General features: G+C 34.0%; 1 protein-coding gene across 6 annotated transcripts in view; it reads right to left on the bottom strand.

Moving 5' to 3' along the window:
• Positions 1-23,859, bottom strand: part of LOC141461832 (tRNA dimethylallyltransferase) — a 498,974-nt gene that overhangs the window by 13,727 nt on the left and 461,388 nt on the right. For all 6 annotated transcript variants that reach the window (XM_074143235.1, XM_074143208.1, XM_074143218.1 and 3 more), the window contains one exon: positions 19,419-19,537. In XM_074143235.1, the coding sequence (XP_073999336.1) occupies positions 19,419-19,537 (119 nt within the window). The remainder of the gene's footprint in view (positions 1-19,418; positions 19,538-23,859) is intronic.

Raw genomic sequence — 23,859 nt, 5'->3', positions numbered from 1 at the left:
GGTGATCTCAGGGGCAAGGCAAGCTGTTGGACTATTTTGGGTAACTTTGGTATACCTCATTACCCGTAATGACCATCCCATTCTTTCGAGAGTGTTCTAGTTGTGAGGATAAGAGCAGATAATGTCAGATTTTTCAGAAACAAAATGAACATTATTTCATTTAACGATGGAGCCACACACAATAGCCAAGTGGTTAGAAGTGAGGCCTGCGAAGTAAAATGTGGTACTGGGTTCGATACACAGTGTAGGCCTTGGATTTTATTTAATGTTTAATACGAGAACTTGGTAGTGAAGTGTGTTTTGCTAATCACCTCCGTCCACGTCACTTAGTTTGATAGTTGAGCGTAAAGCCCGCCTGAAAAAATAGGCGATTACTTTACTTAACTTTACTTTTCATTCAGAGATAACCAATTATCAGTCGATTTACTTGGAGAAAGCTTTAATTTGACTAAAAATACTATTTATCATAATTACTTTTCTTTAAACAGAGAAGTATTTTTTCAGAGATATTTCTATTTCTTCATAACTTACATTTATTACTACACAGGAGAAACTTCTAATTCTACAGAAGTACTTCTATTTCTACAGAAACTACTTTTATTTCTACAAAAAGAAGTAATCAGTAAGCAACTTATTTTATTTTACTTTCGTGAATCTAAGATCTTTGGCTGTCATCAAACCTGGTAGCACTTGAATAACTTGCCCAAGGATCAGCCAACAAGAAGAATAGAAAATTAAGGAATTATTGAATCACAATTTAGTTGTTCATATTCAATTTAGGGTTTCCTTATTCAACTATATTTCCTAACGTAATAAATGTGTTTTTTCTCGCTTTTTATTTTACATACTTCAGAAACCTTTCCAATTGCTAAAAGGAGTCAAGCTGGGAGACTGCTGCTTAAGCCCGCTATTGTTCAGTATTTATATGGGCGAAATTTGGAAAATATGTAAGCGAAGGACTCCTAGATCCTTGATCGGATACCGATACAAGCACAGGCTGTGATTTATGCCGACGATATAGTACTAATAGCCAATACACAAGAGCAACTCCAGACAGCAGTAACAGAATGGGGGGAAGAACTGCGCCATAAAGGTTTGATCATTAATACCTCCAAAAGTAAGGTGTGCATAGCGAGAGATGAGCAATCATCATCCGAATTATATGCAATGGAGAAGTTCTGCAGATCTTCACTGAATTTGAATATCTAGGATCACTGTTCAGTCAGAATGACAGAATTGATCAGAAGGTATTAAATAGGATAAAGAAAGCAAACGGCGTATTCTACCAAATAAGTACCACACTGATTGGAAAGCAGGAGGAGTCTTGATGATAAATTGGTGCTATATAAAACGGTGCTTTTGCCTGTGCTCCTCTATGGTTCTGAAAGCTGTCGGCTGCTGAAATGCGATTCCTGAGGCGCATCCTGGATAAAACTAGAAGAGATTGCATCAGGAATGCGCGGATTAGAGAAGATTTAAAAGTACACCCAGCGCGGCAAATTTTGGAGGCCCGACAGTTGAGATGGTTTGGCCATGTTCTGAGAATGGAGGATGGACGGAAGGCCAAGCAAATGCTGGATGCCAGACCCATTGGCAAGAGAGAGCAAGAGGCAGACCTCGTACAAGGAAAACATTGAAAGTCTCAGTCGAGCTAGAGGAGAATCTTTTGCGGGGACGAGAAGGATGGCACGGGACAGAGATCAATGGAAGGGTTGGACTAGGGCTGCTTCTCCACGCCTCACGGCGCAAAGGAGATGGGGAAAGAAGAGGAAGAAGACACTTCAGAAATCTTGAACATAAAATAAGAGATACGCTAAGTATTGGCCATATCCATATACTAATAAATTTATATGAATTCATTATAATTAAACCAAAAATTATTCAGCGACATCTAAAGATGGTCAAAATCAAAGCCAAGGTTTTCAAGCTACTCAAGACAATTGTCTTAACTTTTTATTCCACCCTTCTCTTTATAGACTTCGGAGATTTTTTTTCTCTCTGTTTTGGTCTGGAGGTTTTATATCTTAATTGCGCGTGAGTATGTGTAGGAACAATCAAAATAAAAGAGGAAATATAACCTTGATATGATTGAACGAGGTTGTGAAGATAGAATTGTAAATGTCATAAGGACATATTCAGGAAATGTCGCACAATACTAATTGACCACGTAAACTTTCAAGTCGTCATTTACAATATTTACCTTCCCGCCGTTGATGGATGATAGATTTTCAACAGTTTTGATACAGGCACTATTTATTTTTTTATTTTTGTGTATATATTATAAATTAAACGTAAATAATTCTTCATTTGATTTCAATCAATCATAATATCTTCATTTTTTTTAAACCAAATATTCCGTAAAACAAATAGCTTAATCGGAAAAGCAATTTTTGACAAAGAAGGAAGAGTAAAGAACATTTATTTAGTTGGGAACAGTTGCAACGATTACCTCTAAAGTTTTGAGACTACTTCTACAGACGTAACTTTACATTTTTCTGGAAAAATGATTGTTTTGGGAGTTCTGGAGAACCTGCGAGTTTGGTTTGGTTTAATAACCGAACTAACACATGGAAAGAAAGGAACTAGGAAGTCCGTCACCTCCCAAATTTGGAACCAGTCATAGCTAGTAATTTCTGACTATAAGCCAGCTGAGGTTTTATGTATTAAGAACAGATATTTATGAAAATTTGTAACTTTGGAATGATTACAATCGCAGTTATAGAGTAGTGGGAGTTTGGCTCGCAGTTTTCTGTTCCTGCTAATGGCGATTTTCTTTCATTCAATAAAGATCAAGTCATCGTTTAGTTTAAAACTAAAATTTCCATCAGTAGAAAGATATTTTTGGCATATATTCTTTCCCCAAAGAGATCAATTTACAAAACACTGTTTGAGCAGCAGGTTTGCTGTTCCTTGTACACTTACAACAGAATTTGCCTAGAATTGGAATACTGAACTTCTTTTTGGACTCTATGCTAAACGGTGAAAATTATCGAAAAGTATCTTTACCAAGGTCAGTAATTAGAACACCAATAACTATCACCTGAAGAGGAAAAGAAATAAACTCCGAAAACTTTGTACTGTAAAAAGACTGCTCTTTACAATTAAAAACAAAATTATTTGAACAGCAAAATAAGATATAAACAGAAATTAGTGGGGTATTCCTTTGATTGAACTCAATAACAACTAAACAATGTGCATATCAAATTCTGTATTTTAATTAAAGTACTGTACCAAGAGTTTTTTTGGTAGAGAGCATTAATAAGAGAGAATCGATTGCCTTAATTAGGTAACAGTCTGCAAAGAGATAATGATTTGTTGTTACAGAATATGTTTTGTATTTGGACAGATTAGCTTATCTCCTAGACATATCTGACACATTATTTTCACGGCCAATATACATTGTCTGCTTATCTTTACCAAATTATGTTTTATAAAATGTACGTATATGATAAGAAAGATCTTTAATAATTTTCCTTATAAATTAGTAAAAGGAAGGAAATATCTATTATAAAATATCTAGAAGGCTTTCCTGAAATTCTGCGCTTTTTAAAATAAAAATGAACATTTATTCATGTATTCGTAGTAAATAGTAATAGCTTACGGAGAAAGTATAGCAAATTTGAAGAAATTATAAATGTCAATCAATTCACAAAAACAAACTAATATTTACCTAAATATAAAGTATAAATATTGATCAGTACATAGACTGTTTTTTTTTGTCATTTCCAAATCAGGCAGCAGTAATAAGGTCAGCACTAATTCGTCAGTTTAGGAAAACTCTTAAGTTACCTTTGGATCCCCACTGGGTCCACACAGCTGCTGTAATGAAAAACAGCAAAGGATAGAGTTTAGTACAAAAGTGCAGTACCAGAGACCGTAACAAACCAAGATTTACAGGAGTTCATAAACCATAAAATAGGAGTGTCGCACATAAACGTGTGCGAACAAATTCTTTGAACCAAGTATGGTAGGTATTGTAAACTAAATACTTGACGTACAATAATCTGTTCAAAAATGAGCTTAATTATGAGTTTATTTATAATTAAATAAAATAACAATCAACTTGCATTAGAAGATTCTAATCAAAAAAATAATCGTAAATAATCCGAAGATTACATTCATGGCGTGGCCTAATTTCCCATCAACTTCCTTTGAGATGCCACACTAAACTATTAATGTTATTTAGTACATCCTCACTACAATTATTTAACAAAAACTCTTTAGCTTTCATTTCTACGAATTAAAATTTCCTTAAGAAGAAAACATACGGGGCAAATGTCTGTGGAAATAATCTGAACACCATATAGTTATAAAGGAGAATAAAAACAATTATAAAAGACTTAGAAATGAGAATTCTGCGTAAATATTACTTGAAAATAAGGAAATAAGACTAAAAGTTCACAATGTCGCAGACAAGGCCGTCTGTTTGAGGAATCTCGTCCACATTACACTCCCACTAATCAAGTGCAACTGAGGTCAACAATGCAACTTGTTCTAAATAAATGCACCACAACTGCATCTCATTAATATCAATTATTATAATTATTTAATGTTTGGTTGTATTATTTGGTTCGAAAAGTACGAGAATTGTATTTCTAAAGGTACAATTATATAAAATGATAGGGCATTTCTTTCTCTTGAAGATGCTAAAAAGTATTCGAATAAATAATGGCGAATGTTTATCAAGAGCATCTAGTATTTTCAAGACCATCTTCAGGTATTAAATTTTGAAATTTTTATTGGCTAATTGCTTTGGGGGTGAGGAAAGGAATATCCTTTAGGATCAAGGTGTATACATTTCAACCAAAGTTTTGCACAATATCAAATCTAATTAGCAATATCAATATCTAATTATCAATATCAATATCTAAATAACTTAAGATAATATCTACACGGTTACAAACCTATTATTGCCTTAGTTTGATTTCTTTACGTAACTAACGTGTAATGAGGATGTTTGGTTTTTGATAAGGGACGATGTGTTTAAGGAAGAGGGACGAGGATCCTTGCTTCCTGCCTATCAGGCCTAAACAGAAATCTTAACAAGAATCTAATAATTTTTACCGCCATCAACTGCATTAGCGGGGTGGTCACTGTTTAGTTTTAGGAAAATTGTGAAAATTTGGTTGCAACAGATGTTTTTTAAATTAAAATTTGTTGCGGCATCGCTTCGTTGTTTTTTAAATTTATAAAATAAGACAGGTTTTTCAACAAACCAGTGATGATATGGACTCGACCCGATAAAATAACTATATTAAAATGAAAATTGCACCATCATAACTGTAACTGATATCAGTGGACTTCTAGAAATTCGGGCTATTGAACTGCTGTGTCTGCCTTGGCTGCTACTCCACCTTTTGACTGAAAATCTCCCTGCCATTCGGCGTGGCTGAAGCTCGGATTTCAAAGTAACCAGAAATCTGGTCAGTCTCATCTCCCTTGATTGGCTGGTGTGACCGTTCAGCCAGATTGGCCATGTAAGGTTTTCTTTAGAGATAAACACCAGTAATGAAACTTAACTTATTTCGCGCAAGATAAAAAGGAAATTACTTTACAATAAAAACAAACAAGAAAAGCAGGAAACATCAATGAGCGCATTTGATTGGGTGAACATTGTGGTGTACATTAAAACAGCTAAAATAAAACTAGAAGAATATTGTCTTCTCGGATAGAAGGCGATGTCCGCTGGCCTTGGTGTTGCTGGAGGCGGGACACAATATCCATAATGTGGATGGACAATTGCTATCCAACACACAGTACTGGCATGAACTGTGGTTTTGTTGTGGTACATCTTCACCATGTCGCTATTATCTACCTATCACTACAATCCACCAGCTGTCTCTATTATAGATTTTTTTTTTTTTTTTTTGAGGGATCTGATAATAACTTACTATTGTTAGGAGCAATGTAATTTCTTTTTATGGCATTTCCTCAAAATCAGATCATGATTCTATTCTACAATGACCACATTTTTATAAATCTATCAAATGATTTTTTGATTAAGAACTTCAATGTGATCTATCAGAATCGCCATTCGTTTTTTTTTATTTTGTTTTGCCTATTTTACTCATTACAGAAGATAATAATGATTTTAGAATAATAGGTGACTTAGAAAATTACTGCTTAAAAATACTTTAGGACTTTCTTGGAACCCCCACACTAGACTTAAAAGAACAGAACTAAACAGAAGCTGACGCCTACTTAAAACACTCTTATCAAATCAAACAGATCAAAACTCTCTTTGGACAACAAAAGACTAATTTATACTTCTATTTTGAAACCCATCTAGGCGTATGGAATAGAGCTGTGGGGTTCAACCAAACGCTCTAATCTCCAAAGGATTCAATCTCTCCAATCTAAAATACTTCGAACATGCTCCATTTTATGTCTCCAACATGACTATACACACTGACCTTAACATTCCTTTTGTCACACAAGTTGCTAAAACAAGATACAGAAAACTCCATTTTAACCTGCAATCTCATATGAATCCTTTAGCTAAAAATCTTTCTTCTAGTACTCTTCCTGACAACCCGACAAGACACCTTAAAAGACAGTGGCCTCGTGATCTCCTCTCCAGTGAAGAGAGCGACTAATAGCCTAATACTTTGGAGTGTTACCACTTAGTAACTTCTCCACTTGTTTGCTTCATTAGTTACTCTGTTATCATTGTTACTTATAGCGCTAACGCGCTGATTGTAGCTCAAATATACGCAAAAAAAAAAACTTCAAAGAAACTTTGCTTTCAAAAACCTATTTCTGTTTCACAAGTGGTAAATAGTGAATACAGTTGACAACAGTAATGTTTGCTGCGAAATAGATAATAATTAATGTTAAAGCCAAATTAATAAAGGCTGAATAGAGAACTACTCGTAGTTCTTAGCACAAAGCAAAGATTCTTCTTTAGAATAAATAACCCTATTATTTAAGAACCATGCATGTATTTTGCTCTCTGTAAATTATTAGCTAACATGTAACGTTTACTTAATTTTTTTATTCAATAACAGAAACAAAACAACCAAAACTGTCTAGTTTCAACATAGAAGAGAAGGCAAACACTATTTGATAACAATATGTGCTTACTTTCACTGATTACCGTCAAAATAAAGTGTTACGATTGGATCAAGTTTCCAGTATTGGGTTTCAAGTTGAAATATTTGTATTTTGGAACTCTAAATTTGTGAGTTCAAATCTTGAGAATAGATTAAAAGAGATTCATGAGGGTGTTCTCGTCAATTATTTTTTTTTCAGAAAATGAGCCAATGTTTCTCACTAAACCGTGTTAGAGCACATCATTTATAATAAAAGTTTTGATAGAAACATCCCGAAAGATTTCCTTTCATCCCTAATATAAATTCCTTGTTACCAATATTTTTTTATTTTATTTTTATTATTATCTGTATTTAAGTTTGTACAAACCCTTACAGAGGAGTTCACAGAATACATGATTAAACTTTAAATCAAAAATACATTTCTTAAAATATAGTAAAAGAAAGGAAATAACAAAAATTTATACTAAAAATACGTAGTATAAAATAATTAATTTAAACTTAAAGTAAACAATGAAACTAAAAAACAAACTCAACTCGAGGCATTCTAGAAAAAGAAATGAAGTAGAAAACAATTTTAGAAGTAGGGTAAATAGAGAACTAGAGTACTGTCAGTTGGATTTTAAAAAAGAAACTCATAACTTATTTAATTTAAGATCCTAATTAATAATGTTATTAAATTTACTTTCTGTACTCGAATTTAGATGAAAGAAAAATCGAAATTAAAAATAAATAAATAAATAAATAAATATCTTATCACTCTATTAAAAGAATTAGTTTATGTTTTTAATTTCAAGTGTATCCGTCCTGTGCCTAATTATTTTATTTTATTCTGTATATAAGTTACAATCATTATAGAGGAGTTTGATATATACCAAATAGAAATGTACGGAAAGCTGACAGATTGAGAAAGAGAGAGAAAATAGTAAATAAATAAGTAAATAAATGAAAGTTTGATAAAGTGTACAATTTGAAGTATGGAGCTAACTTAAATTTAAATTGTTACCAATATAAGTAATCGCCTATTTTTTCAGGCGGGGCTTAACGTCCAACTACCAATTAGGTGTCGTTGACGGGGGGGGGGCGGAAGCTCATACTTTATTATAAACAATTTTATTCTAACAAATAAAAAGTAGTCATACGCGGAATTCGAACTGGGGATCTCTCACAATCTTCTCAAACTTGACCACTAGACCAACACCTGCCCAATATAAATTCAAAGGTAAAAAAAATAATAAATAAATAAAATAAACAAGCAAACAACAGATATCTAGTGTTTAAAAATAAAATTACTATTTTTATAACATTTGTCATTTTTTTCTCAGCAAAATCATTACTAAACTCTCAAAAAATACTAGATTTTTCTATAGTTTTTCCCGCAATTCATTATTAATGGGTAAAATAGTTCACCTTTGACCTGTAAAGCTAATATGTATTGTGCTACTGGGTTCGATTCCCGGTCTTAGGCCTTGGATTTTATTTAATGGTTAAAATTTACAGTAAAGTATGTTTGCTAGTCGCCTCCGTCCACGACACCTAATTGGTAGTTGGACGTTAAGCCCCGCCTGAAAAAATAGGCGATTACTTTACTTTAGTTCACCTTTGGCCTTCAAAGACTGTGGTTAGGATTTTTTTCAACTTAGTAACTTTTACACAGTACTACCAGTGTTTTTGGCAAGGATATTGTTATGAAATTCTCAGGCTGTGACTTTCATAGAAGCTATTTTGTTTCTAAGCTTATTTACCCTTAAGGATCCTTTTCACCCGAAGAGCTTCAGCAATGTTCGGGCGACATAAAGCACAAAATATGTTCTTCTTCGTGCAAGTCATGTTTGTTTTATTTGCGCAATTTTAGTGCAAAAATCCTATTCCTTATTACTGCCATAGTTTCCGTTAGATTGTGCGCTGATAGAATGATTATAGACTAAATCCTAATTTATTTGTTCTAAAATTAAATTACCAACATAAATCTGTGAAGCGCCCGGGAGCGATAACTCCGCCTGCCAATGGCTGGAGGCGTTCTGTTAGATAATCTCAATATCTGGCACTCTCACTGAATTCGGGACACCCCATAACTTCTCCTTCAGAACTCCATTTCTAGAGGCAATATGCGTTCCCTTTTCCTATGAAAATTCCAGGAATAACTTCCTTGAGTGACGCCATATTTCCCAGGGTCGGATTTTATCAGCAACTTTCCTGTCTGCTAGATTCTATGAGAGGTTCCAAATGCAAAGAATTTTAAAAGAAAAGCTTGAACATTCAACAGTTTTTTTGTTTTTTTCGATTGCATGGCAAGAACCAATTCTTTCTATTTCAGGATTCTTTTGAAACCGAAATTCGAAAATTAGATGAAATCGCAACACTTCCTCTAATAGTAAGGAGAGAAAAAGGAGCTAATAAGAGCATAGCCATTCATTGTGTCCAACATTGAACAAGACGTATTCTAGGAACTTGCCAGTACAGAGAATTGATGATGCGGATGTTATTGTATTGATTATATTATAAAGTGAATGGGAAAATTGCGACTAAGATGAGGAAAAGTATTCTAAGAAGTTTATTAGAGTGGAATCAGGTTGTGTAAAAGAAGTGAGGAAGACCGAGCGGGGTGTGTCCTTACTGGTACGTGGAGAGGGCATGCAGATAGACATAGACACAGGGAGAGTGCAGGAGGATGTGCAGACTGAGAGCAAGTACATGACCATGAGATATCCAAGTGCATTGTTCGCAAGGCGAGAGTTATCAGCGGCGGTAAGAGTGGTCCGCCGCAGGCTGCAATTGTCTGGTCCACCTTGCCCGACAAGCTAACCAACCGTCTCCTTTCTGCATACGACACCACAGAATGGCATCACGTACCTCAGTCTCGCTCAATTGCATTACTCATTACTTTCGAGCCGCCTACCCTCCACTATCTGAGAAATATCTTCACCACCTTTCTCTAATTCCAAATCCTCTTCCCTCTACTCAGGCGACTAAAGATCAAAATTATGAGTGAGCAACTAATTCGGAAAATGACAGGTGATTAACAGGCTGTCGGTTAATTAAGGTTGCAGGCTTTTGATTGCAATGTTCTTCATTATATATTATATATTTTGTAATGTATCACTAAAATGTCTTGATGAGGATGATGAGCAGTCGCTGAACTTTACGTAGCAGCAATTCTTAAAAATAACAGATGCAGAAGTTAAAAAACTTGGAAATATTACTGCAGATAAATAATTCTACAATTTTCATTTGAAACTTTTTCTAATTTGATTAAAGAAACTTTTGCGCGAGGGAAATGGCTGGCCATTTTTTGTAATGTATGAAATTTCCGCTATTTAAATATTAAAAAGAAATGAATATGTAACCAAAATTATAATTTTTAGAAAACTGACTGTCATAAATAATTTGCATCATTACCTCTAAAAATAATAATGACATTAAGGTACAGGTAATTAAATATTTAAAAAAAAAACTCAAATTAAGGCTGTTTAAGAATTAAAAGTCAAGATTTTAGAAAACTTAGGGAAAAAAGTTGTTTTTTTTGGGTATAAAAACCATTTTCATCAACTCTGCGGTGGATTTCTAATTAACGCTAACACTAATCTCTTTTTAAGTCCGGAACTACTATGATTTTGAAATTGAAGTTTGGTTAGCGTTTCCGTATCTATAGAAAAAAAAAAAATTATATATCTACTAAATTTCACCGGAACTTCAACTTTATTCACAAAAAATATGATTAATAAAATTTTCCTTGAACATAAATATAAAAGAAAAAGATTAAACTGGAAAAACACATAGGATTTTGAAAAATCCCAAAGTAAGACATGTAATCTGATTGAAACTCGGGTGGAAGATTTCCGATAAACTGGTTATGAAACAAATTCATTAGCATATAACTGGAAAGTACCGGCCACAATGCCGGATCAGAACTCGTAAAAAAGTTTTTTTTCATTTTATTTTTAAGAGAAATCTTTATTCAATACTTGTTTTATAACGGAAGTTGGATATAAAGTCGGTTAGACAATGATACAGCAAGTTCTGATTCAGAGAGGATTATATACAAAAAGAATAAGTAATATTTCTGTTTCCGGTGTTTATATTGAGATAAGAACGTTTTGATAAAACTTGAAAAATATTATTTTCATAAAAAAAATACCAGGAAAATATCAGAAATAGAAAATAGAGCTGAGAGGTTATGTGGACAATGTTTGGTAAATCAGTAAGAGCTTGTCCAGAGTTATCATGTTGCATTCAAATTGTAAGAGCCTCCATTGGACTTCCCAAGATTATTAATTATTTTTATTATGTTAATTACTTAATACTTTTTATTGGCTAGTTCAATACTTCTTTAAATATCGTCCTTTTTCTTGCACCGCAATCCTTTAGTTTCCACTCTTCACCAACAAAAATATATCGGAAATTACCAGAATGAGCTATTGAAGACCAAATCCTGGTCAAAGACATGCTTTGTGTTATGAAACTACTCAGTGAATTAATACTTCCCTATTTCCCAATCGCCATAATTTTAAAGGAACAGTTTTAGAAGAAAGGATCTTTTTCTCAAATACCATATCCTTATAAATTTCTCAATAAAGGAAAAACGACGTTCCTTAATCAGTCCATCAGCTTTAAAAGAGTTGACGTAACTTTAACTCCAATTAAATCACTAAAATCCGGTCACACCTAAAATAATCAGAAGCAGGATCATCCTGCGGTGACACTTCTTAAAGGGTAAGATTTCTTCCAACATCTTCACTAAGTAAACAGCGTTAGCACATTGACCACCATTAGAGCTAGTCTGAGAATTCTTAAATTCTTCTAACCTAGAAACATCTCGAGGAATCCACTCTGAACGTTTATCACTTAGTTGTGGAAATCCACTCATTCTTCCCAAATACCACTCCAATTTTTGCCAGTCGTCCTTGCTCCTTTTCCCTTAGCTTTCCAGACTCCCAAGATGTGTAATTGAAAGATAAACGACCAAAAATCGATGGTGTTGAATGTTCCTCATGATAGATAGTTTGTTCTCTAATATCTCTGCATCCTTCTTGATTAGAAGAATGTCCAGATGTTTACAGCCTCAAACTTTACCGTTTTTTGGCTTGTTTTTGGGCACTAATTAGTTTTAAACGCCTTTTGTACTGCTCTACTGTTGCTAGATAAAGGTACTTGTTTCAGTTTTATGGAACATTCCAGAAATTTTTACAGTCATCCCACAATTTGAATTGTTTGAAAAGAACGATCGAATTCACCACCTGAATTCCTTTTGCCCTAGAAATTACTGGAAATTTCTTTGCCAATAGTTCATCAGTGTGTTACTCAAGTTTATAATTCTAAAATTTTAGCGGATGGTAGGAAGAAGAGGCACTTCAAAGTTTCGATCGAATTAACGAAACGTAAAGTTATCTTTCTTGGTTTGAAACTGACAGGGATGTGATATAAACAATTCATCATGGCACTTGCGCACAAATAACCGCAGAATGCAGTTGAAATTTCAGTTAAAAAAACACTTTAATTCTGTTCTCTTTTGATCCGTTTCTCACCTCCATTTGTTTAAGAACTCTTTTATACAGTTTCAACTAACATTTCCAATAAATAAAATCGAATAACTATTTACATCTATCTGTTAAATCACAAAGGACTTTCGGCCTTTCATGCAGGGCTAGAACGATGTATTTTAAATCAAGTAAAGAGGAAGGGGGAACATAAGCCGCAAGGAAGTAACTGCAGGAGGCGACGCGAAGTGCGGTGCAGTGGCGCTCAGTGTGTGACATCACCACCACACGCGTGGTCACAGACACATGCAGAGTATCTGGGTCTCTTCCATTCATACGCTTATAAATACATTCACTATATTCAAACAATTTCATTCATGTATCCACCAGTCTGAACTAAGATCACCACTATAAAGTGTTAATAAGAAATCCTGAAGCGGGAATACAGGTGCCTTGATGATCGCCAATTCAGGTGGCGCGTTACAATTATTTCACTAAACTTTATACGTGGCTAATTATTGTATCTTTTATTTTTGGAGATTTGAGGATAATGGAAAAAAAGTTAGGAAATACCATGCCGATAAACGCTCAGGGGAACAGGCCCTCATGGACTTGATAATGGGTGTACGTACGATGGACATACAGCCGTGGCAGTCATAACATGTCATTACAGCAGGAAGGTCACTAATCTCTAAGTAAGCAGTTCTGACAACGCTTCTGTTGCCGGAGTGGATTGTAGGGAGAGTAGAGTCCTAGAAGTTCTGGAACAATGGATTTGAATCAGCTGGGAATGGAATGTTACAAAAAAGAACTTCTATCTCTATAAGAACGTCTGGCTATCCTCAATATTTCGATTCAGAATATCCACGTAGGAGTTAAAAAGTAAATAAAACAATTGTCTTCTGTTGCGTAGTGCTTGCATAGTTTTTTAAAAAAAGAAGCCTTCCAGGTCTAAAATGTATTAATTTTTTTCGTTATAATGTATTGTTCACCGACTATTATTAGTTTCTACAGTAATATTATAACTCAATCTACTAAACCATAATCTACTTAATAATAGCGATTATTTGCTTAATGGGTGGGGTTTGGCGTTGTAGTCACCACCTTATTTAAAACGAGAACCGAGGTGAGGTAAAAGGAAATAAAATCATTTTGATGGATATTGTATTTGGAAGAGGCTTAGAGAATAGGTAAAAGGCTCCTAAAATGGACATACAATGGTTAGTAGTTAAGAAGATGGGTATAAAAGGAATCGCGGAACCCCCGTATGCTGTAAACAATAAATTGGGAAATGAAGAATCGAATGCTGTCAGCGAAGAAGATCCAGTAATTTAGGCAACGTCTCTTCTTATCGACTAGAATTACACGTCCGTTTGCCTTCCAGAGTAGAATGGCAGAGTGTGACATTGTGGTGGCCTTACGTCTTTGGCAGGCAACAGAGAAGTTGGGCCTGCGTTATTACCGGGGGTGATTAGGAAATTAAACTCTTGTAATTCTCTCTTCTGTTAGGAAAGAATTTAATATTGTGAAGATATCGTTCTGGGAAGAGAGAGGGGAATATTTTGGAGCCGTAAACTGTCCGCTCAAAAGCTACATTTTTGTCTAACGGTAGACTTCTAGATATCCTGGATACTTCCTTCCCTCCAGTAATTTCCATCCTTGCTGATGTCACTCAACGGAGCGTCCTTTCACCCTTTTTCTACAGTTTACTCTCAATACGGCCATTATGACAGAAGGAATTTCTTGTTTTGTGTTACTGCAAGAGGCAATTCACGAATTCTTGTCTGTCTTTTGGCCATGTTAATTTAGGTTCTTCTTTATTTATTAAAAACTTACTACAAAAGAGAGAAAGGAGAGTTGGTGTTGAGCACCAAGATGCAAAACAACAGGAATTCCAGAACTAAATCCAGCGGGGATAAACATTATTAAAATATTTCTTATAGAGGTGGTGAATTCTAATAATTTCACTTTTAGCCAAAACTAGCAAATGAAAATTAAGAAAAACACATAGAATGGGAGTTTCGTCAAAATTTTATTAGTACGGCTTTAAAAAAAACTGAAGGTACAGCAGGGAAACTAGAGCGGCGCGGTTTGGTGGTTTGGTAGAAGGAGAGAGTGAACAAGCAGAGTAGAGCGGAGGCGGAGGATAGCGTGAGAAAAAGGCGGCAAGCTCGAGGGTGCGCGCCGGGCTGTAATACTCACTATAGTGTCTCGCAGACGGGAGAGAGAGCCTGTGGAGGGGAGACGCTTGCGGAAAGCCTAGGCATGCTGAGAATCTGCCCGCTACCGCTTTGCTACAGCCACTCACTGTGATCTTGAGTATGTAGCATGTAATGGCTGATCTCAAAAGCATTTTCTACACTGCAATATGGAAACCAGGTGCGCTTAATATTTGCCTATCTCTGTAACAAATTATTTAGCTTTAAGTGAGCCCATATTAGTGACAGTTGTAGCATTTAAAACACAGACACTTAATCAATTCTTTAAGATCATAGATCTCAACAATGTGACACTGAATCGTAAAAAAAAAAAAAAACTCTAGTTTTTAATTAGGTTGGAGCTGAATCCATGAAGAATGCTCTAGTGTGCTGAACTTAAATAACCTTTGCAAAACGTTCAAAACAGCTGACCAGCTGCAGTTAAGTTTACAAAAAATTAAGATAAAGACGAGGACTTGCGAACTTGGTAACTGCTAGATCTTCTTGTCTATCAACGATGAATTTATTTATTAATAGGCTTCACAAGATGAAAAACAATCCACTGTGAATTTCTGACGAGATTTCCTCCTGCTAGCCATAATTACCTGCTCAATCAATAATCTAACCTGCTCAACAAAAAAAAAAAAAAAAAATGTGGATTTTAGTGAGACCAGAGATGTTCAATCATCAGGTAGTTCTGGGTCTGGAATGTGATTAAATTTTAGAACATTAGGCTAGCTCTACCTCCTTCAAACGATATCTTTCATCAAAGATTCAACAGAGAATCTCTAACAGAACATTCTCCGGAATAAAAATTCGGTAAATTAGATTTACTTCAAATCTAGGTACTCTAAGAGTGCGTGCGTTTGATGAACTTTTATTTTAAAGGAAGTTGAGCTAGAAATTAATAATGATCTAGTACTAATAATAATGAAAAAGCTTGAATGTCAGCCTTGAGTAGCATTGCAGAATGAGCAAAGACAAGAAAATGGGAAATCGCATGAAAAATAAAAGACAGATATTAAAAAAAAAGAAGAAAAAAAGTGTTTGCGCTCAAAAGTGGGTTAAAAAGTAAGAATACATTCGAGTACTTTCAATTGCCAGTTTTAGGTTCCTTACATTTTAATTTATCTAATAAATATAAGTTCGGAGTATTTTTTATTTTATTTTTTTTCTCCTGCATGAACCCTAATATCGTTTCCATTCAACCAAGCAACATCTTTTTAAAAATTCAATTTCCAGGCCACATTTAAGCTGTTTAAGTTAACCAGCTTTTCATCTTTTTTTTTGTTAAAAAAAAAAACTTGCTTGTTTCTGTCCTTGAATATTTTTCATCAAATAATTTTACACTGAGAAAACTTTTTAGAGTTTACTGATCAAAAACAAAGAAGCCGATATGGCAGACAGAAGGAGTGTGGGTCCAGTCTGGCGCGATGTGCTGAAGAGGAAAGAGAAGATTTAGATAAAACGGTCTGCGCTATAAACATCTAGGTCACTGAAGATTTCAGCTTAGCAACAACCATAATAACAACAAAACCTTTCTATTGAAAGTAATGGACTTTTTTAAATTTGTCCAAAAATCCAATTCATTTGTTTCAGCGATTGCCAGAGAAACTTTTCATTAGATATTTTATTTTAGTTAGTGCTCTACGTTTCGTGTACCACTGATGCCCTTCATCAAGAGCTTTTGAAAAACGGAATCCTATTTGAGCTGTCTATTGGTCACTCAGCCGGAGTTGGAACCTCGCTTGAGGTGGTTAGAGAATGTGGAAAAAGATTCAAGGAGTTAGATGTAACTGCCTTTTTGGAAGAACATCCTTCCAATTATAATTTGAGGCACAACAAATTACTGACCAATTCAACTTTACTTTTTCTCGCCGTATTGTAACCGGTGCAGATTTTCCCCATTGAATTTTTCGCTGCAAATATCTATTTTGAGATTCCTAAGTCCCCAAAAAATAGTTCTTACAGAATGGTCTGTATTTACAACAAATTTTTGAGGAGGTGTGTGTGTGTGTGATCTGCATTCATTGTTATTCAAAAATGGATAATCGCATAAATTTTAAATTTGATATTTCGCCTACTTTTAAGATATGGCGATCGGAAGTAGCTCTTTACGGAGTGAAATATAGCGCGATCTAGCATCTTTCAGACTAGCTGTGGAAAAGAAAATGTGAACAAGAATCTGCATAGATCGCCAATTCAGAGAAAGACGCGCTTAACAGGTCTGTGAGGCGTCAAATGATCGGGGAAGCCAATGTCGTGGGCGTGTATAAATATGTACGATATATAAGGCTATAATATGTATATATATTAAGAATGCCTTCTTTTTGTATTTAAACTAATAATTCGTTAACAAGATGTTAACAAATATCTTGTGTAAACTTCATTTAATTAAGATCAAAATGATGTCCTTATTTTATTCAAAGAGATTTATTACATCTTAACCACAACAATATACCTTACTACGACAATATCTAATATCTAGCACACTTATCTAATTGACTTTAGTGACAGATAGTTCAGAAAAAGTGGCGTAAAATTAATTCGCCTTCAATTTATAAAAGGTTTAGATTATCTAATATGACAAAGAGGGGAAATTACATTTCAGGTCAAGGATATAGGACTGCAAGACTTGTTTCAAAGTAGAGATCTGACATCTGCGGTTATATATGTTAATGAAATATTAATTTTTCGAATATACTCGAAGTGAGAGAGAGCGACTGGACTGGAAGATCGTGGAAGTAAGGTCCCCCCCAGGCGGCGGAGCATTGAATGGGGGATGATCCCCTCTTTTAAAGAGGTTGGTTCCATCATTAAACAAGAGAAAGGCACAGTTGCACCAGTAGTAACGGTGTTAACCACATTTAAATCTCATACCAATCTCAAGATTAAAGCACCGCTCTTAAATACCATAATACCACATTTTTTCTCAGGTTACCCGCGACCTCAAATGCTCCACATTATTTCGAAATTATCTGATAATTTATATCTTGTAATCTGATTTATTTTTTTTTAAACTAAATTCCATTAAAATAAGATTTATTTGATTCACAAAAAAATTAATAATAATTAACCTTTTAACTGCAAGAATTTATTAATCATTGAAACTTAATAAAAAGAATACCTTAAAAAAGAAGACGAAATGATATTTAGATTCACGCTCTTTTAAGACGAATTTCGACAAAAGTGAAGATACTTTATTGTAGATCACCTTTACTAAGAATTTGTTAGCAAATTATTGCCCATCCTCGTGTGCCTCTTTCTGATCTCTTCAAGAAATTTACGCTATTCTAGACAGGATTTTTACCACCAGCTGACCTGTTTGTAAACTAGCAAATGTTCAAAATGGGTCGCTTATCTCTTCACCAGCAAATTGTTAAAAATATCGCATTTCCCTAAGAGAAGATGATGCTAAATGTAAGCCTCTTTTTTTTTAAGATGTTCAGTGGTGATGTTGCATAAAACTTCCAAGATGGAAGAAATAAGTTTATTTATGATTATTTAAATGGGGGAAGTGTCGTTAGATTAGTATTTCCCTTCTGTACAATTGAGCAAGAAGAAGCATTGTTGCCATGGTGTCATATTTTCTAAATCACAGGAAATTCAGTAATTAGTTACCCAGAATCCCATAAAAAATTTATCTAAACACTGTTACAAAAGCAAATATTCGAAGGACGTTCAAACTTAATTTCGTTTGGGCACCTCATGGGAAAGTATCGGAAATGAGTCCTAGACAGGAAATACCACTTTTTGTTTTTCTTAAAAAATTGCTTCACTTATTTCCTTTTAAACTCGGTGTATTAACTTTTATTTTAAACATTTTTTTGTTTTTTAATTTTATTAACGGAACTTCAAGGAGAGGATGTTATTATGCTTCCTTTTTTGCAATTTTTCAGAAATGCTAATATCTTTTTTTTTTTTTGGTCCTGCGATTTCATTCTAAACCAGGTGAGCAAAATACACAGTAAAGAACTTCACTTCTTTGAGAAAATTTATAGGAGTATTTCCGTCGGAGGAGTCTCCCTCTAAAGTGCTATTTGTTGTCAATCTGCGGTTTTACCACCTTTGCTAAAAAAAAAAAAAAAAAAAAAAATCGCACAATAACTGTGAGAACTACGGCAAGAGAAAGTTGTTGCAGAGTTCCTCCGCCAGATTTAAACTAAATATATGCGCATATACGTTGATTAAATAGCCAAGGAGAAACGAACATATGGTGGCCGACTGAAATCTTCACAGTCTGCCAATGATTCATACCTTTTAGGCATGTAAAATAAAAAAAAAAAAAAAAAAGGAATGATGTTATTTATATTTCCGATAAATGTTGTATACCTGATTACCTATAAATCTCCTGTAGTTAGTAGTGTGGGCGTTTGCAGACAGAGGAAACTGAACTTGAGGTTTAGGTCAGTAAAGTAGACTTTACCTTGAGAAGTAAGGCCACTCTGCATGGGTGTTCTACTTAACAATGGGTCCACCTTTTCACTAATCTTTACATAATAAAGACAAAAAAAAAGCATGTTTTCGCGAGTGCTGAAATGTCTTAATGCAAAATACATTATCTTTTTTATTTGTTATAAAATGAAACTGATGTCGCCTTTCAAGTAAATTAAATTATAACAAAATTTAATTCGCAACTATAAGTATGCCAACGATATAACTGAGTAGTACAACTACATGAATTTGGCACTTACGTATCCTTGTTGGCTATCCTGGTCAGATTGTAGTTTCTATGAAAGTCTAATAATTCTTCTACCAAACCTCTTTCTATCATGTCATCTACTCTTGCATTTAAACGTCCGTCTAGAATTTCCTGTTGAAAAGAAGCAATCATCAGAAACATTTTTAAGAAATAAAACTTAATAAACATTTAATCAAGAAATAACTTGATTATTCTATCAAATAAAATATTATAAAAAGTATTTAGTAATTTTTGATTGTGATCTCAATCTACTATCGATTGTTCTTAAATCTTGTATTTTATTTTATTTTTTTCTACATTTTAAGGCTTTACTGAAGCGTTATCTACTCGCACTTAGGATATCCTAATAACTACTTTCTCTGGTGGCTAAGAATAATCTTAAGATTTGTTCATTTCACATGAGACTTCTTTGCAAGTTAAATTAAAACCTGTTTCAGAGGTTGGCAAATGTTGCTGAAGAGATAACCAACTTGGTGAGTATACAAATAGCTTATAGCTTTCAAAACGCCTTTTTTCATCCAGATTTCCAAGTCATTATTGGCCAATCAAGAAACACAATTCAAGACTTTGTGAAACTGTAGTTCAGGATTGAAGAAAGCAGTTGTATTGGAGAGAAAAAACGCTATGTGTGCGGTGGAGGGGAATTGAAGCAGCCAATAACATGAAAGCAGACAATACATTTACCATCCATTTACACCCGAAGAAGTCAATTGATCTCGAGCGTATGACGTTATTTTATTAAACTGTGGATTCTTTCTAAAACTACAGAATGCAAGGATTTCATCGAATTGGTCCGTTTGAAAAATATTGTTTGTCCAATGAAATCAAAGAAAATTGTTCAATAAATTAATGAGAACAAACAAGAATAGGAATTAGTAAACTGAAAGGAAAGCGCATCTAGCAAACTGAATTTCACTATTATATTCAGTAGGTCTTTTTGCAGCAACTTTTTCATTCATCTCATAAGTAATTTGCTGCTTTACTTTGCGTACTTTGTTGAAAAGTGAAATACTCACAGGATCATCTCTGAAACTTTGCAGAAACTTGAAAATTACATACCGGCAGAACCAATAAAGTATTCATTTTGATTCGAATATTTAAAAGTATTTTTGGAAATAGTCTTATTCATGACAATTGCTAATATGGAGCGAAAATTCTACTTTCTGTCAAATTTCTTTTGTGTTTATTGTCTCATTTTTATTTGGAATATAGTCCTTAATTTTAAAATTGTTTTGTGACCTGAAAATAAATCACAAGGTTAAAAAATTGAATGCCTTCAAATCTATTCCTATCTTACACTAAAAACTATGTAGTACTATCTCGTCAATGCCGCGTATATTTCTCCTCTGTTGGGAGTTAAGGGTCTTGGAGGAATTTTTAAAATTCGAACTTAAGTTTCGAACGTTTGACAAAGTCTTTTTCGTTTGACCATCTTTTTTTCCCCCAGCTAAAGATGAAAAATAATGAGTGATATGAGCAGCAGAAAATAATGGACACATTTGTCTAAAATCCTCCATTACATCTCACACACAATTATAGAAGAAGTAAAGATGGAAACAGAAGAAAGATGATTTGTTTCCTTTCAGAAAAAATAAAAAGAAAAGATTTATTACTTTTTGTTCCGCTGTTTTACTAGTTAAAATTTCGATAATGTTTTAGATGAGCTGCAAGGATTCTTAAGGATTCTCAGGTAGTACAATTCTCTTTGTGTAAGAATTGTTTACTTCCGGCGACCTTGCACTTTGTTACACTCTTCCAGATTTTGAGAGAGTGACAGAGAGGGAAGATTGGAGCGTGCTGGTAAAGAAATGGCCACTAATTACCTTCCATCTTCATTGTACACCACAAGGAGAGATTTCACACAGCTTGGTTTTCCTTTTTCCTTTTTTTTTTTTGGTCTTTCCTGTTAGCGCGCAGGATATGTGAACCTGCCTATCCTTTTGGAAGCTGTCAGTTTACAAACTATGGTTACTCAACATCAATGTAATAAGCACTTAATGGCAACACCTTCTCATACTCAATTAGAAAAAAAAAAACGAGGCTGAAGAAGAACATCGTTATATGTCTTGAAGATAACAGTTAATATTTTTGTAGTAAACAATTGTTTTAAAGTTATCTAGCTGAATCGTAATATATTCCATTCACATTTCGATTCCTTTGAGGAAGCTTTACCCAATCAATCAATGTGCAAGTCTTTCATTATCAATAACTTAGTATTTACTAAGAATTGATTAAATTTTGAGAATTGAGTTAAATTGTCTTTGTGCTTACGTAAGGCAACTAGTATGATTTTCGTGTCAAGAGGAGAAAGCGGAGTGCTAGTCCACCGCTTTTCCAACTGAGGTGAGTTTGAATTTGAAGAAAATTCAATTCTTAATGTGTGCATCTCTTGAAGGTTATCTCGGGGTTTTTCACAAACCTAGTCGAGTTTTACCTTTTAATCTAAGTTTTTACTCGTCTGCATTACTCTTTGTTGATTTTCCACTCTCCTGTAGTGTTATCTTCGGCCACAAAGTTTCCAAGAAAATATTAAAAGTATCGTCGAAGTATTTGTAACAATTCCGTCTGCTTTAAGCAAGGTAGTTAGAAGAGTCTGATTTTTTAACTTCCCAGCTGCAGTATTTTTTTTACGGCATTGCAAGCGAGACCTTGTTATTACAGAACTGTTTACGTGATTTCCATTTTGTTTATTAAGATGGTATTACTTTATTTTAGGCTTGAAGTACTCCTAATTCTCAAATGCTCGGAGAGTTTGATCTATATATCTCCACGGATAATTCCATCTCTTGTAATTAAGCAGATGTCTTAGTTCAGTTAACTATCTGGTCCAGTTGCATAAAGTTTGCTATGTATTTCAGCAGCTATTTTAATCGTGCACATGTTTCGGTAGTGAATATCTTTTAATAAGCCGAGCTAGAAATTTCATTCGCTCACAAAGTGTCCAGATTAGCATTACTCGTATCTATTTCCATATTTATTTCTTAAATAATTCCATAAATCCCATGATTGGCTTTTTAAAAATGAAAACTATTTATTTTAATTAAGATATCGAAATATGCGCTTCTTATCCAAAATTTCAGAATTAGTTTGCATGTTACTTCAAGCTTAGTATCAAAGTTACTTTCATCGCAATTGTCCTTTACTAACCCAAATTATTCGTTAAATGAAATCTCGGCTGCCGGCAGAATTTCTGTTTACCTTCTCTCACCAGGCTCTCTAGAGTTTTAAAACGCGTTGGAAACTAATTGAATCAACAAACTGTCCACACCAAAACGCTTAACAACATCTAAGCTATTACACTGTCTTGAGGTTGATGTGATTCTTATTCCCGGATGTTCTGATTTTTGTGTGCTTATGTTCAATGTTTGGCTAGTGTCATTGTTTTGTTTTCCCCACAGTTAAAAAGCTAAGATGGTTCTGGATGAGCAGGGTCAAGTATCCTTCCTGAACTTGAAATTATATTTTAAATGTACAAAACTGGCAATTCCTTACTCCCTTTTGCCAGCTATACTTGACATTTTGATTTTGTGCAATTTTATTACGATAGTAACAATTAATTGTAATGTCTTATTGTTAACACTTAATTCTAAACGTCTTCCACTTATTCTACCATCGAGGAATCTATAATATTGTGATATATGTAATATAACTCGAACATTAGATGTCCAATGTGATTTCTCATTTTACTTTTTATATTATTATCTTTGAGTTTTATTTTCGAATCAGAAAAGTCCAACGTTCTATCTGGGAGTATACGTTATTAATAGCTCTAAGTAAAAACTTTTCCGTACCAGAAGAGGACATTTTTTCCAGTCTAGAGCAAAACTTTTTCCTTTATTCTCATTGTTGACTGAAGCAGATCTCTGTAATGCCAAAATTCCCATCCATTTTTTAAGGATCATGCTTCTTGTAATAAAATTATAATTTGTTTAAAAATTTCGTTCAGGAGTTTGCTGTCACAGCTGAGACAGCAGTTTTTACAGCATTTATCAGTGAAATAAAACTTCTTCTTCTCCTTCTAATAAAATGAATAAATCCTTTTTTAACAATCAAGGAAAACTACTGCTCTAAAATAACCATCTTTAAGAATCCTTCATGCGTACGCTTGATCATTCAACCCAAATATAAACATTTTTTCCTCCTAGTTTTACCGCAAACTTATCTCGTGACTAATTATGCCACTGCCTTTTATCTTCCTGATCTTCTCTAATAACTCCGAACTTATTTCTTCCGTTCTAAAATTCCATAGTCGTGTGCATTATTCTGAAACTTGAACATTTCTCCTATAGTATTAGAGTATTTTTATTCTGGCAAGAAGTATACTAAATTTCCCATTCGGAATTTGAAATGATTGAAACAACTACGTATTCAATATTAATATATATAGTGAATACAATACAAAACATTGTTTACTTTGTTCTTGACCTTAGTGT

This window comes from Rhodnius prolixus, unplaced genomic scaffold (genome assembly GCF_049639745.1).
Source record: "Rhodnius prolixus isolate KJV_2025 unplaced genomic scaffold, Rpr scaffold_1, whole genome shotgun sequence".
Lineage (NCBI taxonomy): Eukaryota > Metazoa > Arthropoda > Insecta > Hemiptera > Reduviidae > Rhodnius > Rhodnius prolixus.
This window is presented reverse-complemented; position numbering and strand designations above follow the sequence as displayed.